This window comes from Pygocentrus nattereri, chromosome 14 (assembly GCF_015220715.1).
Source record: "Pygocentrus nattereri isolate fPygNat1 chromosome 14, fPygNat1.pri, whole genome shotgun sequence".
Classification (NCBI taxonomy): Eukaryota; Metazoa; Chordata; class Actinopteri; order Characiformes; family Serrasalmidae; genus Pygocentrus; species Pygocentrus nattereri.
The window spans coordinates 27,490,381-27,507,016 of NC_051224.1; the positions used below are offsets into that span (position 1 = coordinate 27,490,381).

The 16,636-nt window shown below is 37.7% G+C and overlaps 1 protein-coding gene across 2 annotated transcripts; it reads right to left on the minus strand.

Moving 5' to 3' along the window:
- Window positions 1-973: 973 nt before the first annotated feature.
- LOC108438920 (centriolar coiled-coil protein of 110 kDa) lies at window positions 974-15,909 on the minus strand. 2 transcript variants are annotated; one of them, XM_017717047.2, is made up of 12 exons: window positions 15,626-15,909; window positions 14,972-15,120; window positions 10,786-11,944; window positions 10,325-10,446; window positions 9,233-9,401; window positions 7,983-8,092; window positions 7,559-7,675; window positions 6,557-6,658; window positions 5,481-5,597; window positions 3,990-4,066; window positions 3,391-3,456; window positions 974-1,405 (listed from the first exon to the last, which is right to left on the minus strand). In XM_017717047.2, the coding sequence occupies exons 2-12, from the start codon at window positions 15,113-15,115 to the stop codon at window positions 1,330-1,332; spliced, it is 2,259 nt and encodes a 752-aa protein (XP_017572536.1). In that variant the 5' UTR covers window positions 15,116-15,120; window positions 15,626-15,909; the 3' UTR covers window positions 974-1,329. The 2 variants fall into 2 exon arrangements, with proteins under 2 accessions (XP_017572536.1, XP_017572534.1); XM_017717045.2 differs by having other exon boundaries at window positions 10,325-10,449.
- Window positions 15,910-16,636: the final 727 nt, after the last annotated feature.

Here is a 16,636-nt window from a genome sequence, read left to right on the forward strand (position 1 = left end):
GGGGACAATGACACAATTTGGATATGTTCACTGTGAGGTGTACTCACTTGTGTTGCCACCTATTTAGAAAATTAATGGCAGTGTGTTAATTTCAGAGGACAGTAAATCTATACTGCTGTACAAGCTGTACACTGTATCCAAGTTTCATTTCTACACCGTTGTCCCATGAAAAGATATAATAAAATATCTGCAGAAGTGCGAGGGGTGTGTTCACTTTTGTGAGATACTGTATATTATAGGTGTTTCTAATATGAAACTCAATGAATGTAGGTACAACTTAGATGTATATAACCTAATAACCTGGTATTCACTGTGAACGGTGTTGGAACAGATCTATGAAACTTAAAAATCACTTGCTGACCAATCTGGTCATGAGGTTTGGAAGTATGCCTGATTGTTGTCATTTTACATAGATCCTGATGGATACCTTTTAGTGCTGCTTGGCTTCACGGCTTCTTGATCAATAGCTTTAACTTTATTCTGTAATGCTGTTTAGTGCTCACTTTGTGAGCTCTCACAGTCATAATGTTTTACCCAGTGTATATAGTGAATACACTTTGCATATAGATATGTGGTGGCAGCAACACCCTGTAAAACATTTTTCCCCAACAAAATGATTAGACTCATGACTGGCACAGTCTCAAAATGGTCTTAGTTATGGACCAGAATGAACATTTACTGCTTTGTAATGATGCTTCAGACAGAGGTTTGTACAGATAACTATATTTTTAAGTTGGCTGCACATCCTTCTATGTTTTCAGCCAACATTTAACATAGCATATGCTATAGCATAGCATAACTCCAGTAATGCTCATTACCCAACATGATATTAATATGATATTCACTCTTTACCCGCACGGGCAGACCTGAGTCATACGTTAGAAAGTTACTTTCCTAGAAAATTTTCAATTTCAAATAAATCACACACCGTTTGACAATGTTTGAGCAACTTTTGGGCTAAAAGTTTCCTTTATTTAATATCTAATTAGTCAGTTTTAGAACTGTAGACGCATAGCGCATTCATGGATCGTTAGAGCACATTTTTGCTTGCTGGTTTTGCTTATACTTCACATAAACAGAGGGAGGAGTTCAGAGTAGCTCAGTACTGTAAATATTGCTGGCAATAAAAAAACAATATTAACATTTGTTATTTTTATGTTGCTGGATAAGCTGATTCACCCACAGTTAGCAATAAGAATAGATTGTTGGCAGAATAAGATTGTTTGAGAGCAGCAGTAGTATAGCTTTTGTTAAAATGAGGTCTAAGTTGTGAGCTGTTCAGTAGTAGAATTATATGAGCTGTAGTGCTACAGATTCAGACATGACGCCTTAACCAAGTGAATGCTGCTTCTTCAGGCCATCTGAACGCTTCACTCTGTCTTCTTGAGTCTTCCTATGCAAACTCCTAAAAAACACAATTGCAGATAAGCACAAACTTTTGCTGAAATTATTCTTCATCAATAAAAGCAAAATGTAAGACTTACTGGTTCACATTTTTTCTAGTCAGATCATCTTTGGGGGGAAGGGTCCATATTTACTTCAGTCATTTGAGAAAAATCTTATAATGTGTGTGGTTTTATGTACCAAAACAGCCGTGAATCTGTTTTATATGGCCATTTTCCAACCTCATTGCCCCTCAGAATTAAACAAGCTGTTTTTGCTAATGTGCCATTAAGACTAATCAATGTGAATAAGCTCTGTTCTGACTGGGTGTCCTGTATTGTGCTAAACTGCTGTAGGCCGAATAGGAGAAATATGTAATTGAGCTAGTTTTTAAGTCCTCACATAAACAACGTACAGACCCAGAGTGGGAACATTAAGTCTGTGTTTCAAAACTTTAAACACTGCTTACATAATAGAATAAATTCATTAAATTCATTATTAAAAACACTGTTAAACACAAAACAGATCTGAGAATATAAAAGTGAAAAATACAGTATTAATCCTTCTTTTCTGCATTATACAAACTAGAATATAGTTTTTGCATGTTCCTAGCTTAGAGTCATGATTAAGATATAATCAAAGTCATTCAGAGTGGATTAATTTGAAGTGTTCCATTCTAGAGAGTTGATGTCACAACAGCAGTGACAGGAACCAGACATTCAAACTGTTTACAGCCTCAAAAGTTCCCTCACAGAAAGCTACTGCACAAAATGGTTAATAATATATTGCCTGACGTCACTGACATTGCTTTACAATACATTTCAGATTTGTTTTTGGCCTAAAAAATACATTCATGGCAAAGAGGAACATGTAAAGTGTTGTAAATAATCTTTTAGTTACAGTGCACCAATGAGCTGGTATTCACTACAGGAAACACTAAAACTCAGCTCACTGGTGTCATTTTAAACTTTTAATATCGAACCACCTTCAGACAGCCTGTACCTGTTTTATTTAATCTTAACTTTTATTTCTTGTTTTAGTTCTTAGCTTAGTTCTTTATTACTTTTTAACTTATTTAATTTAATTGTTTTTATTACCATTATTATTTTTATTATTATATTTTTTCTTTTATTAATCTCTTATCTTCTTTTGATTTTAGTCTCATCAATTAAACCTCAAGTTTTAATTTTATTATCTTTATCTTTATCTTTATTTATTATCTTTTTTTCACCATTAGTTTTAAATTTTCTTTTAATTTAAAATGATTAAATATAGATATTATTTTCCTTGTCATGTCGATCCCTGTTTTTGTAAATGCTCGGCTACATTGAAAATGAGGGTTGCCCTCAACGTACCTCTGAGTCAAAATAAAGGTTGACTGATTGATTGATTGATTGATTGATTGATTGATTGATTGATTGATTGATTGATTGTTTAACATTAAAAATTTAACTAGAACTAGAAGAAAAGTTATTACATAGCCAACAAATTTTATTATTTATTTTGTTATGTTAAATTATTGTTATTTTAAATTATTATTTCAGACTGTGAATACAGTCTGCTCATCTTATCTAAAGTGAATGGGATCCAATTTCTCACAGGATGTGTTGATTTGGTGGTTTATTTTAAAGTAGGCAGAGTGGGTTGTAAACATTTTGTTTTTCTTTCTATGAGCTGATGAAATACAGTGAATACAACAATGAAATAACAATTTGGTTCTGTTTATCACAGTTTGTGAACTGTGTACATTTTGTACATCTGACTTGCCTTGGGAACTTAACATCCTTACGTACCAACATAAAACAAAATTTGAATTAACATTCAAACTGTACATATAGTCACTCAATGTCTGCAACTGTAATATTTCTGTTTATATTCTTACTGACAGAATATTCATAACACACCCACTTCAGAGACACCTGTATGCACACTATATCCACAAATTCAGCTAACTCTGTTCTCATTTTCATAACTGTACTCAGGCCTCTGTGTATGTGCAACTCTCACCTGTTGGTGAGCGGGCTTTTGGGCTTCTGTTGCATCCTTCTGGTCTGACCTGGAGACTCACCCACTCTATAATGGTTCAGGAAAAGGAATCAAAACAGTAGCTGACTGAAGGCAGAAATGTGTCTACTTTTTTTTCCAATCATTATGAATAACAGTATGTGCTACAATATGATATATAAGCATCAGAAGCATTACATAAGCAGGTCTACTTGAGATTATTCAACACCTCAGTCTGAGGTAAGTGCATGATTTAAACTTACAGTTTGTACATACACGTTGGAGGCTATAAGCCTTTATTTGTCAGCTGCACTATTCTTGTAGTTCCAGCACAAAATTTAAAGAAGCAAACTTCAGACACCAAACATGTCTTGGTTGTCCAAACCAGTACATTAATGGTACAGTAATTCCATGCATCTTAGGCTTGCACCCTGAGAATTCGAAGGATTATGTAAGTCAAAAAAAGAAGGATATACTGCAAGTCAAGAAATATGTTGTATTCCAAAGATAGCAAAGTCTCCACTACCTTAGCTGCAGCCTTGCCTTTGATAATGTACTGTACAACTAAACACAACATAACTAAGTTTTGTATGCCTCCTCACCTCTGCTTTTTCCTGTCTAGAACTTTCTGGGTGGCAGCAGACAAAATCATCTTCTCTTTGGGACTCTTAGCTTTTTCCTGTTGATAAAGAATTTATTTGGTTAATGATTATACTGAATAACATCATGTATTATTTGGTGTATTCAGTTAAATTTGCATATTTAAATAGGTAGAATTTCAAATGTAACTTCTGCATTTATCTGTAAAAATATTTAGACTCTTCCATATTAATATTATTAAAAATGAATCAGTATTCCCATTTGACAGTTACATATAGATATGCTGTGTAAACTAACATGGTCAGCTAAAATATTGACGATTGCTGAAGGTACAGTAAAGAATTCAACATTTGTTTAAAGGCAACTTTGACACCATAACAAGTTTGTCCATCTACAGCCATATAAAGATTCTCTGACATTTCTTAAATTACCATGTTATAACATCTGTTTATATTATTTATATATTAATTATTTAACATACACTCCTCTGTATTCTGAAACAATAATTTGGTTACTATTAAACTACAATGTTATTATTACTATTATTATTATAGCCGGCCAAGATTAATAAGATTTACAGTAACACTGCTACTACTAATAACAATAATAATAATAATCCTGTGAAAAAATACTATATAAAGTGGTTTATCTGTATAGTAAGAATTTGTTGATTAAAAAAACACTTTTGAATAAATACAAAAAATATACAAGCAATGGACTGTGATTTTATATCTGGATGGTTTGTTAGTTTAACCATTTCCAAAGCTCTTCTAATGGAAGCACAATATTTACAGTCATTATCTAATACTAAGTTCAGCTACTCAATCCTTCATCTAATCAGTTGGCATAACTCAACAATATATCTGACCAACACATCAATTAGTTAAAAAGGGAAATAACAATAAAAATCTTGTTAATTTTTATTGTATTTACGTTTGTATCTATTCTAATGTTACATAGTGTTGTTACTAGTAATACACACACTTACTGCCCAGACTAATAGTTTAAAACAATTTTCTTGGCTGCCTAAGGCATTTGTCCTGTATGTATGAATGCAAATGACATCTACATAATAATAATTAATGATGAGACTTTGTGGTGAGGAATAATAATTAAAAATAAATCCCATTTCCATGTTAGTTTTTGGATTTGGTTGGGAATGATGTTTTTTGTTGTTGTTGTTAAGGTAAACAGAGCAAAGTTCACATAAAAATCTTTTTCATTTATATCACATTAACATAATAGCTTTGGCTACTATGGGCTATAGGTGAGCAAGAGAATGTTAGCGTATAAGAGGCCTGAATGCTGTAACTGTATTCAGTGACTGTACAATAACATACACATTTGCGTTTGGCCCTAATTATAAACCCATTTACTAAATGTAAGTATTTAATAGATTTCAACAATAATCATGTTATTTACAATGTATTGACAGAATAATATTCTGCTCAGTGATTGGCCACAAAATGCAAGAGAACTGTTTCCATGGTTACCATCTCTCGAAGTTTCCTCTCCGTGCGAAGCTCTCGGTCCTGTTGCAGCAAAGCCAACTGTTCATCCAGAGTCATTTCAAAGAATATATCATGAATGTCAAAAAGTGCTGCACGCAGCTGCAGGAGACAGATTGAAAACACAAAATCACAAAGCAATTCATGCCTGTAAGAAATGCAAATCAGCCACAAATCTACAGCACATCTGCTATGCTTTTGTGAACTTCGCGCGTGATGCTGGGAGTTGTATTCAGTGGTGGTAAAAGTATACAAATCATGTACTTGAGTTAAAGTAGAGATACCCAAGGTAAAATATTACTCCAGTAAAAGTAGAAGTTCCTCCATTTAGACCTCCACTTGAGCAAAAGTACAAAAGTATTTGCCTTTGAATGTATTTAAGTATAAAAATTAAATACAAAAAGAAAAATTAACTTAATAAAACTTAGATACAAGTTTGAGTTTAATAAAAACTTGCTTTAAACACAGGTACACAAATGAGTTTTCCTTTACTGTACTGCATCTGTAAGTCTCTGTTCATAAACACAAACTAGCCAAAACAAATTTACTGTAAAATTAAATGGTGTTTGTATAAATTCAGAAAAAAAGACATTAGTCACACCTGCATGTGTACATATTTCTATATTGTGGACTATTTGCACAAAGTTAGGTTAGTTTCATCATTTCTGTTGAATAGACACTCTCAAAATTTTAGGCTGCTGCACTGACGTTGAATCGCGTGCTTGCACTGGGTCAGTATGTCCAACAGGTCAAAACAAGCTCAAAACAAAGTTACCGCTGTGCCCTGATTTGTGTTCTTGCTACACGCTTCTTTCATTTTGACAGTACGTTTTTATACACACATAAGCCAAAAGTAACAACAGATTTTGCATAATGTAGTGGAGTAAATAGTAAGATATTTGACTTTGAAATGTAGTGGAGTGACAGTGAAATATACAAATGAAAATACAAAGTACAGATACACAACAAAACTACTTAAGTACAGAAACAAATTACATTTACTTAGTTACTGTCCACCACTGGTGCTATTACAGGCTCTTTTCACTTCTAATTTTGTTTACCTGGGCTCTGACTCTTTCCTGGAGTGAAAGATCCTGCTCTGAGAGAGTGTTTCTTTTCTGCGGGGCTTCTTTATGGAAAGAAGAGATGAACTCCTGAGTGTCCTGTGAAGACAAACACAAACACACATTGGAGTAAAAAGCGACTTTGCAAAGTCAAACTTGTTACTTTTAAGCAGTCAAACTGTCATTATTAACCTTAGTCTTTAACTGTCCAATTACTTAGACACAGTAAACTCCCAGAAGAAAAGGTATTAAACTCACTGGAGTGGTACATCTTCAGTACCTTTATTCAGGGAACATAACTGCATGTGTTCTATTGCAATAAAATTTTTAAGCTGGACTTCTCCCCTGTGGAAAAGTGAATGTAGTGTACCTTATTCAAAGGGAAACCTGACTGTTATAACCTGTACAATATGTCCACTATATAACAATACACAATAATAGTAAATAACAATATTTCATAACAATTAAAACATTTTTTAAAAAATGACACATGGACGCAATCTCTCAACTAGTAGGTCACCACTGTCACATTGTTGGAAAAGAAAAAGAGCATCCATTTGATGCTGTGGCAAAAATGGCAACCTAATAATAGAGAGATTTTGTCTATTTTTAACAACAAATCATTTTTGCTTGGTTCAAGTAGCATTCTCCAAAAGTGTTGAGCAGTCCAAAGACAGGTCAAAATGAGGTGGTGACTGCACGTGACTCAAAGCCTTCATCCTCCCATCTTGGCTGCATTGTATGTAGCTAGTGTGTAGCATCATTGTTTGTAGCTAGGGTTTAGCATCTCTTGTTGAAGAAAGTCTACTAAGAACACCCTTTTGAGACAGTACTGCTAATTTACATTGAGTTTTAAAAATCGATCTAAAACTGGCTGCAACCGCGTGCACAAATCTTTAGTAATCAATCAGAATGGCACTTTTTGTGTATGTACATGGGCCATTAATTGTAAACATAAGTATAAATTTCAAATTATATGCGCATATCTTAATGTTTTACCTTTACTGTTTGACGCAGGTGTTTGACTTTTTCAGTCCTCAGGAGCTGTCGTGTAAGGAAACCTCGAGCAATGGCACTGAGGCCACACAGTGCCCTGTGCTGCTGTGGACTTAAAACCTCCAAAACACAGGGAGAAAGCATGACCAAATTTTAACACATACCGAAATCAGCAATTTCACCAAGAATGACAACAATACTTGAACTATTCTTCATCACTGCAAGTAGAAAGTATAGTTTTGAAGTTATTCATTCAGGCAAGACATGGAATCTCAAATGTATAACAAGTTAATTTACCATATTCTCTCTAAGAACACTAATAGCTGAAGCTAGAAGACTGATGCTTTTGCCATTCCAGATTAAGCCATGTTAATGGTTATGGGTGGCACAAAAAATCTCATATGTATCTCATCAAAATCTCTCATACCTGGCTCAGTCTGTTCCTAGATTTGTTTACTCCCCGGTTTAGCCCCCACAAGTAGACAGGAGGTGGTACAGAAGATGTTATGATGCCTGAAGTGATAGGAGAGGGGAGACCTGTAGAACACAAATGGAATTACAAAGATCAATGTCAGTTGATTTTCTTGTAATACACACTGTTCTCAGAGCACTATAATAAGAGCACTGTGACAGAAATCCCAGAGTAAATACACTATATGGCCTAAAGTTTGTGAACACCTGACCATCACACCTATATGAGCTTTTCAAAACCATGGGCATTAATATGGAGCTGGGCCTTCTTTTGTAGCTATAATAGCCTCCACTCCTCTGTGAAGGCTTTCCACAAGTGTCTGTGACAATTCAGTGAAAACAGTATTTGTGAGATCAGGTATGAGAAGGCTTGGCTCAAAACTGATGTTCCATTTCAACCCAAAGGTGTTCAGTTGAGGGCTCTGGAGCTCCTCCATACCAAACATATCAAACAGTGTCTTTATGGACCTTGCACAGGGGCACAGTAATACTGGATACTTGTGTGCAGCTGCTCAGACATTGAAACCCATTTCATGAAGTTCCCAACATACAGTAACTGAGCTCTTCTGTAGGACCCATTCTAATGCCTGTGTTTGTCTACAGAGACTGCATGACTTTATGCTTCCATTCATATATGGCTAAGATACCTAAAATCAATAAGGAGGGGTGTCCACACACTTTTGGCCATACAGTGCTATTAATATAAATTAAATTAGATCTGTAATTTATATTAAATAATATGGCTGGACCCAAATATTCGACTTCATTCGGAAGGTATTTTGTTTTTAAATTTGACATATAGTTATCCCTTTAATGGGCTAAATGTAGGCTATCAATAAAGGCAAACCGCAAAATCCTGTAATGTCCATGGTTCTCAGAAGAAACCCGTGCATACATTGTGTTATCACTCCTGCTGCTAATAGAGGTCAGCAGGCCTGGCAGATGGAGCAAACCTATGCCATGAGTGCTGCAGTGCTTTGCGAGGAGACTGGCATCGGACATGGATTTTCGGAAAGACTTTCTCAGCCCTCCACCTTAAAGTAAGGCTTTAAATGTTTAGTGTTTATTACTGCCAAAGCTTTGGAGACCAAAAATGGTATTCTGGAAAGCCCTACAAAGTAGTAATGTTGCTGTGAAATAAAATGTTTTGCAATTATTTTACTACATTCTGTGTAATGCTTTATTATAACACTGGTGGTGTAATACCTATATTAGGAGTGGTACATCCAGATGAGATCTCAGCTGGGCTTATAGGACATGAGGTGCTAAGTGAGGAGAAAGACTCACTAGCTGCCTTCCACTCTCTCTCCATCTCCCCCACACCAGCACAGACACCACCCAGATCCCTCAGCTGCCTCTCTTTCTCTTCCAGCTCCTGTAGAAGACACAAGCATTAGTAAATACATACACAACATAATACATACACAACATACATTTACTGCCCATTCTATCAGGTACAATTCCAATGAAGTTGGGACGTTGTGTAAAACATAAATAAAAACAGAATACAATGATTTGCAAATCCTTTTCAACCTACATTCAACTGAATACACTACAAAGACAAGATATTTAATGTTCAAATGGATAAACTTTATTGTTTTTTGCAAATATTCCAAAGAAGTTGGGATAGGGGCAACAAAAGACTGGGAAAGATTGAACCTTTGGTGGAGGCTCCTTTTATACCCAGTCATGATAACCCCCCATATTATCAACTCACCTTCTTATTGTGGAATGTTTCAAAATGGTGTAACATGAATATTCTTAAAACTTCAATCTTATTTTGCCCCTGTGCCAACTTTGTTTGAGTGTTGCTGGCATCAAATTCAAAATTAGTTTACGTTGTACAGTGAAGTTGGTCAGCCAAAACAATGCTTTGTCCTTTTGTCAGTTATATAAAGGTTTAAGAGAATTAACAAATCTTTTTGCTTGTTTTTCTTGATTCTTGTTTTTACTGCATTTTAGAATGAATGAAAAGTTGCCTTTAAAAGATTTTTTTTTGCGTTATAAAAACAACTGTCTGCTGTTCTAGTTTATTTTCCCCTGACTTTATGTAGATTTACTCATTATTTTGTCCATTATAAAAGGCACAGATATGGTTTAGCTTCACAATAAATGGACAGTGTTATTAAAGGGGTCATTTTTCCCCATCTGTAGTTCTGCATTATGTAGTTGCATGTTATGTAGTACAGGACAGTCACAGTTTCTTGCAGTTTCACAGACCTCATAATCTATACAGTCTATACCCATTTTTCAAGCTATTTAAAAAAAGCAATTGTATGTGTAGTTCCATACACTGACCTGTTGAAGGCGCTGTTGCTCTCTCTCTTGTTCAGCCATGAGTAGGGACATCTGTAGGGCATGCTGTTCTTCTTTCATACATCTCTGCATCTCTCCAATAGACTGTACTCGCCATGGCACCTCTTCTGAGACACACAACACACTTATTATGTGCTATATAATATCAATTACACAAAGAATACATGCATGCATTATCAATACATTAATGGTGTTCCCATCCTTAAGTGTTTCCACGTGGGGAGTAGATGGACCACGGCAAACTGGATTTTATTTTTAAAGGGAGCAGCAAAGGGAAATCCTGCTATCGCCAGTGGCAATGTTCAGTCACAAATTATAATTTTGCCACTGTTGGCTGTGTGCTATTGCCAATTAAGATATAACATGACGTGCGGAACATATAAAGCAGAAATACTTTTCTAACATTCTTTTAATTCTTGTTTTATCTGTCTCCACCCACTTACCTGTCCTGGTCTCATCCAGTGTTGTACCGATTATGCAGTTTCCCTCAGTCGCTTGTTGTTGTTTGATATGGCATGAAGAAGCTGAGAGATCTGTGTTCATCAGGTTAATCCTTAGCATTGAGGAAGCTGGGCTAACGGGGCTGGCTAGTGTAAATGTTGTGTTGAGTTGGGCAGGAGGGGAGCGGCGAGGAGGAGTCCTCTGAGGAGCACCTGCCATAAAGCGAGGAACTCTCTCTTGGCTTCTATCTATTGGAGGGCTCTGATGAGGTTGGCCCAGGTTACTATCCAATGTGTGACACCTTCTCCGAAATGCAGTCTCTGTGAGGTCATGTCCTGTGTCTGGTATACTGATAAAACTACCTCTCTCGCTCACCGGGCTGGAGCCAGAATGGCTGGCTCGTCGACTTCCGCCTAGTCCTTCCAATTCCAGCACCATTCTCTCAAGGCCTGGTGGTAGCACAGCCTCCGGAGACCTCCCTTTAGCTGTGGTACCTGGTTCAATGGCTCTGCCAGAGTATGACAAAATAATGTCACCTGTTGACACTGGACGGGGGCGGCCACGATGGGGCCTAAGGCTTAGACTAGCCTCTGTGTTTAGCAGACTGTGTGAAGGGCATCCAGATAAAGAGTCAAGGCCAAGTACAGGATCAATTACTGATTTAGGCATCTTAAAAGGCTGAGTCTTGAGTTGGCCTGGGCTGAGGGGACTATGGTACTGGATGTAACAAGATGTATTACCATCAGTCTCAAGCACAGGGCTATCAATCTCATTTTCTTTATTTGAGAGACTCTCTGAAGGCACAGTACAAGACACAGGTGACTTGCTGCTAACCTTTGAGCCTCGCCAACCATATTCCTTTTCAATGTACTCTCGTGACCTTCGCAGCAGGCTCTGTAGGCTTATTTCTTTATTTTCACTCTCCAGATCTTCTCCAGGTTTTTTGTTCAAAATGTCTGGTGGAGTCACGAGTCGGTTACTCGTCAGTACATTGTTGGAGGGTGTGGAAGGCTCAGGCACTGTAAATGCATTTTCTCGGTCATCCAAAATCTTCTGGACACGATTTAAGAGGTTATTTCGACACTGAGTTTGCTTCTCGGCCTCCAGTTTTGTGGCCATCTGCCTGTATTGAGCCATCTCCCTGCGCTGCTTCTCGCTTAGCTAGACATAAACAGAGACAGAGATACCTATCAGAGCATGAAATACCTGTCCAAACTCAACATGACCCAACTGCTCACATTGGGATGTCATTTTCCAAATATTTGTCAGGTTCGGGTCAGTTTTAAATTTAGGACTAAACAAGTAAAGACTAACATCAACACAGCGTAAAATCAGATCATTAATGGATAGTTCGAATTTGGGATGCTGTTTGAAAATATTGTTTCATGGAAAAAAAACGTAGTTTTTCTGACAGATGATTATTTTAATCATATTATATTATTTAATTTAGTGATTTTCATTAAATGGAGTAATAAGCTGGTTCAGTTGGTGCTGTAGTTAAAATTCAGGCAATGCTTTACAACTTTTAGCAGAAACGTTAATACACTGTGCTCTGGACAGTGGATCTTTCATGCAGAACCAACAAACCCCAAAATAAATCTGTCTTAAGCAGTAGAATGCAATTTTATACTATGATGACTGTATTATGGTGGACTCAAAATGACCTTTATTGCTACACAATCTACAAAACATTATACTTGAGAAACATTTCAGACCACAGAAACAACTAGTCATCCTATGGATAATGTTGTACTTTCAAATTAACAGAACCAGACATTCTACATTCTATAAAGTTAGCACAGAATGTTCTTGAAAAAGCTTTAAGAATGGTAAATATCTCAAATCTCTGGAGAACACAGATCTTCTACACTTTTTGCCTACCCTTCTCTTACATCATGCTTGTAGAGCGGTGAAGCAAAGCTGAGCAGTGAGCAGAAAAGAGTTCAGTTCCGAAAAAGACAATTAATTTAAATAGCAATAGACCTTGGAATGCCAAAAAAGAAATTTGCTTCCAGTAACAGCAAACTTTGTCATTTCATTTATTTTCATTTCATTTAATGTAAAAAAAATCTAGGTACACTTTAACAATGTGAATTTGTGGAATTCAAAAGTCAACAGAGCAGTGGTGTTCAACTCCAGTCTTAGGGAACCACTGTCCAGCAAATTTCTAATTTTTATTCCCTTTAACTTGACCATGTTGGCCTGTTATTTTCCCATGGCCCCTTATACTGATACAGACACACTCAGGGCCGGCCCTTCCATTAGGCAATATAGTCAAATGCTAGGGGCGCCGTCTGTCCAAGGGGGAGCTGGCATGCATGTTTTTTTTTTTTTTTAACAAATGAACAATTAAAAAATATGAAAACAAGCAAAGTCCACATAATCATAACTTCATTGTTAGACACACAACACCTATCATCCTTGCCCCCAATCCCTCCTGCCTCCGCGCGCTCTGCGCACCTCATTACTGTTTCTCTGCAAGGAAAAAGACAACACCACAGAGTGAGTGACTTCTCCCCGTAAAGATGTCTAAAAGGCAGAAGTCCTTTGGTGCCCAGGGCAGAAAAAGGAGAACGGAGGAAGGAGAAAGGTAATATAATATGGTGAATTAACCACCTGCGATGGACTGGCGACCTGTCCAGGGTGTATCCTGCCTTCCGCCCGAAGACTGCTGGGATAGGCTCCAGCACCCCCGTGACCCTGACGGAGAAGCGGCTTAGGAAATGGATGGATGGATGGATGAATTAACCATATGTGTGTTGTACAGTAAAAGTTCCTTCAGAAAAATAGCTACTAGCTAGCAAGTGATTACCCCCTTCCCTAAACTCATTAAAGAAATTTGAAAAGACTCCCCCCACCCCATTTTCACTAATTAAGCGGGTCTTAATCCTCGTTGATTAGAGACTCTCTACAATAAGCAGAAAGTTGTTCTCTGCACTACTTTATGTAAAATAGTTTTTAAATATTTTTTGTGCAACACCTTTATATTTATTTATTGTTATGCAGTTATATTTATAATTCATTTACTTTTTATTTGTTTCTTTAGTACTGATTTTACTGTTTTACTGTTGTTTTCGTTCTAAAATAAATGAAATGAACAGAACTGTAAACTTTACCATCTGAATTTAGTTTTTTTTTCATTTTGTTTGAGGCTGTTTGAAACTACCAGGCATTTTTAGTGGGAACAGTCAAAAGGGACAAGCATTTAGGGTCTACAGGAGAGACATCAGGGAACAGGATGGAAATTTTGGTTAAAAGCACACATTCAGTGACCAAGTTGCCCGAGCATTATTTGTGATATGTAAGGAAAAGAGCAAGAGATCCTCAAAGAAAAAGACAGAACAGTCTGGCCACAGCAACACAGAGAGGAATATTATAGTATGACTGCAGCACACAACCCCCTTATTACAAAGACAAATGCTCATTTGAGAGCAGAAAACACAGGCACTGTTCTACAGAGATCTAGAAAAAAATGTGATATGGTTAGAGGAGTTACTGTTCATCATGTTTTCTACTCGTCCCCGTAGAGCAAGGGTGTCTGATCTTGTCTGCAGAGGGCCAGTGTGGCTGCAGGTTGTCACTAAAACAAAGCAGGAGGTCACCTGACGAAATGTTTGAAGACTAAGACCGACTGATTAAACAAGTAGAATCAGGTGTGCTTGAGCTTGTTTGGAGTGAAAACCTACAGCCACACCGGCCCTTTGTGGACACCACTGCTGTAGAGAGAAGGGTCTCTGCAAATCAAAACAAGTTACTCTGACAGATCAGCTTCATCCCGCAATGAAAATGCCATGTCTTCCAGAATGACAATGGCCCCCTCCACAGGGCATATGGGGTTACTGGATGGTTGAGTATGAAACTGATGTATATTATATACTATGGCTTCACAGTCACCAAATCTCAACTAAAATGAACACCTATGGAAGATTTTGGACTGACGTGTTAGACAGCACTCTCAACAGCCATAGTCAAAATACCAACTGGGACATTACACTTCGGAAGGCTAGTGTTCCACATCCCCAGCACAGCTCCACAAACATGCAGAATCTATGCCAAGGTGCACTGAAGTGGCTCTAGTGGCTTGAGGTGGCCTAACCTTTCTAAGTCATTTTATGTTGCTTTAAGTAATACTTATAAAAGGATTCAGAGTACAGAGTTTGTCACATATCTCTGAAGTATTGTACTCACCATAGGTGACAGAACTGTCCTCCCATGGAAGCTTATGAGAGAGGTGTCCATGCATTGGCCAGATGTGAGACAGTGCTTGTCATATCTCCTTTCAGACTGTAGTCTAGCCAGACTGCGCAAACAGAACTGTTCGTAGCTCTCCATGTTTCCTTGGATGGGAGAATAATTCAAGCCTTATTATTTGAGATTGCAGAAGGAGGTGCACATGCGACACCGCAGGCTTACATCCTTCAAGCTCATCACAGATCACCTTCGCTGTCTAATGCATTCCTGCACAAATCCACAACGATCTCTGTGCTGCTTCTCGTATTGTCTGCGTAACAGACGTGTGGAAACGCAAAACCTCACGTACAAGGCAATAATTATGGTGGTATTAATGTCTTATAACTGCTGCCTAATATCTAGAAATGTGTGCTGAATCGAGCCTGAATGACTGTCACCCTAAAATCCTTTACGGGAGCTTCCATGACATCTGAACAACAGCTGTGAAGATTACGATGTCACACGTGCCGCTTAAATCTATAAACATCGGCATGGATATAAAACACAACTAATTTATTATCCTATGTATTTTTCAGGCTTTAGCCGACGCTTCTAGCTGACGCTGATGAACAGCTGCTGTTAGATGGGCGCATCACGGCCTGTCTGTCCTACCTTTTCGTCCGTTGTGGCCGTCAGAGACGATGAGGACTTTCCCTCGTTTTTAAGAGGCGCGTTTCATATCGCTGTTCAGCTCAACTAACGCCAAAACTAATTACTGTTTTTGGGAAAGGCGGCTTTTCCATCTGCAGCTGCTGTGCTTCGTTGGCTGCGGCGCCTCTTACGTATGAACCCAGAAATCACTGACCGCGCTGCTCGGGCTGCCTCTGAGTCCACAAAGCCAGAGACTCTGGTTGTCCAGGGAAACACGGTTATTCCAGCCGCTCATAAAATTGGAGGGCGTTGCTATTATATACTTTGTGGTAAACGCAACAAAAAGCCATTGAAAGGCGAGAAAAATGAGTCTTTCGGTAATGTTACAGCAGTGATTGCTTTATCTTGGTGAAATCCTTCAGTGTGTATTTTAGCATTTTATCTGCGCGGATACACGGCCAGCTAACAGGCTAATAAACAAACCCAGAGTCAAAATGATAGAGCAGGAAAAAAGTACAATGTGCCAGAATGGAATAGTGGGGAGACTGAGGATGGTGAACACTTTTTGTCTCAGTCTCTGTAACTGGGTGGTTGTTGCATTCCAAACACAGATATATGATACTCATATATGTCTGTTACAAATAACCACAGTGTAGACTTTTACTGCTTACATTCAAAATGAGTAAGTCAACGTCAAATATAAAGAGTTTACAACATTGTTGTTAAAAACTACGTCACTACCCACTACCCAAATTTGTCTGGCCCACTTGTGGGTCTCATCCTTGGTTTGTTCTGGCAGGGTCCTTGGCGCAGATCTGGCCCACACAGTGTAAAGTGTGTAGAACTAAAGGATAGGGCCCAAATCTGGCCCCAATCTGGCCCAACTACATTGCCGGTCCACAACATTCATACCAGAATTGTCCCACGAATGTAGACAAGAAGAACTGGCCCTATTCTGGCCCGCATCTACGCATTAGTCAATCGTTTAATAAGACAGCCAGAATCAAACCAAACCTGTCTGTTGCCCAGGTA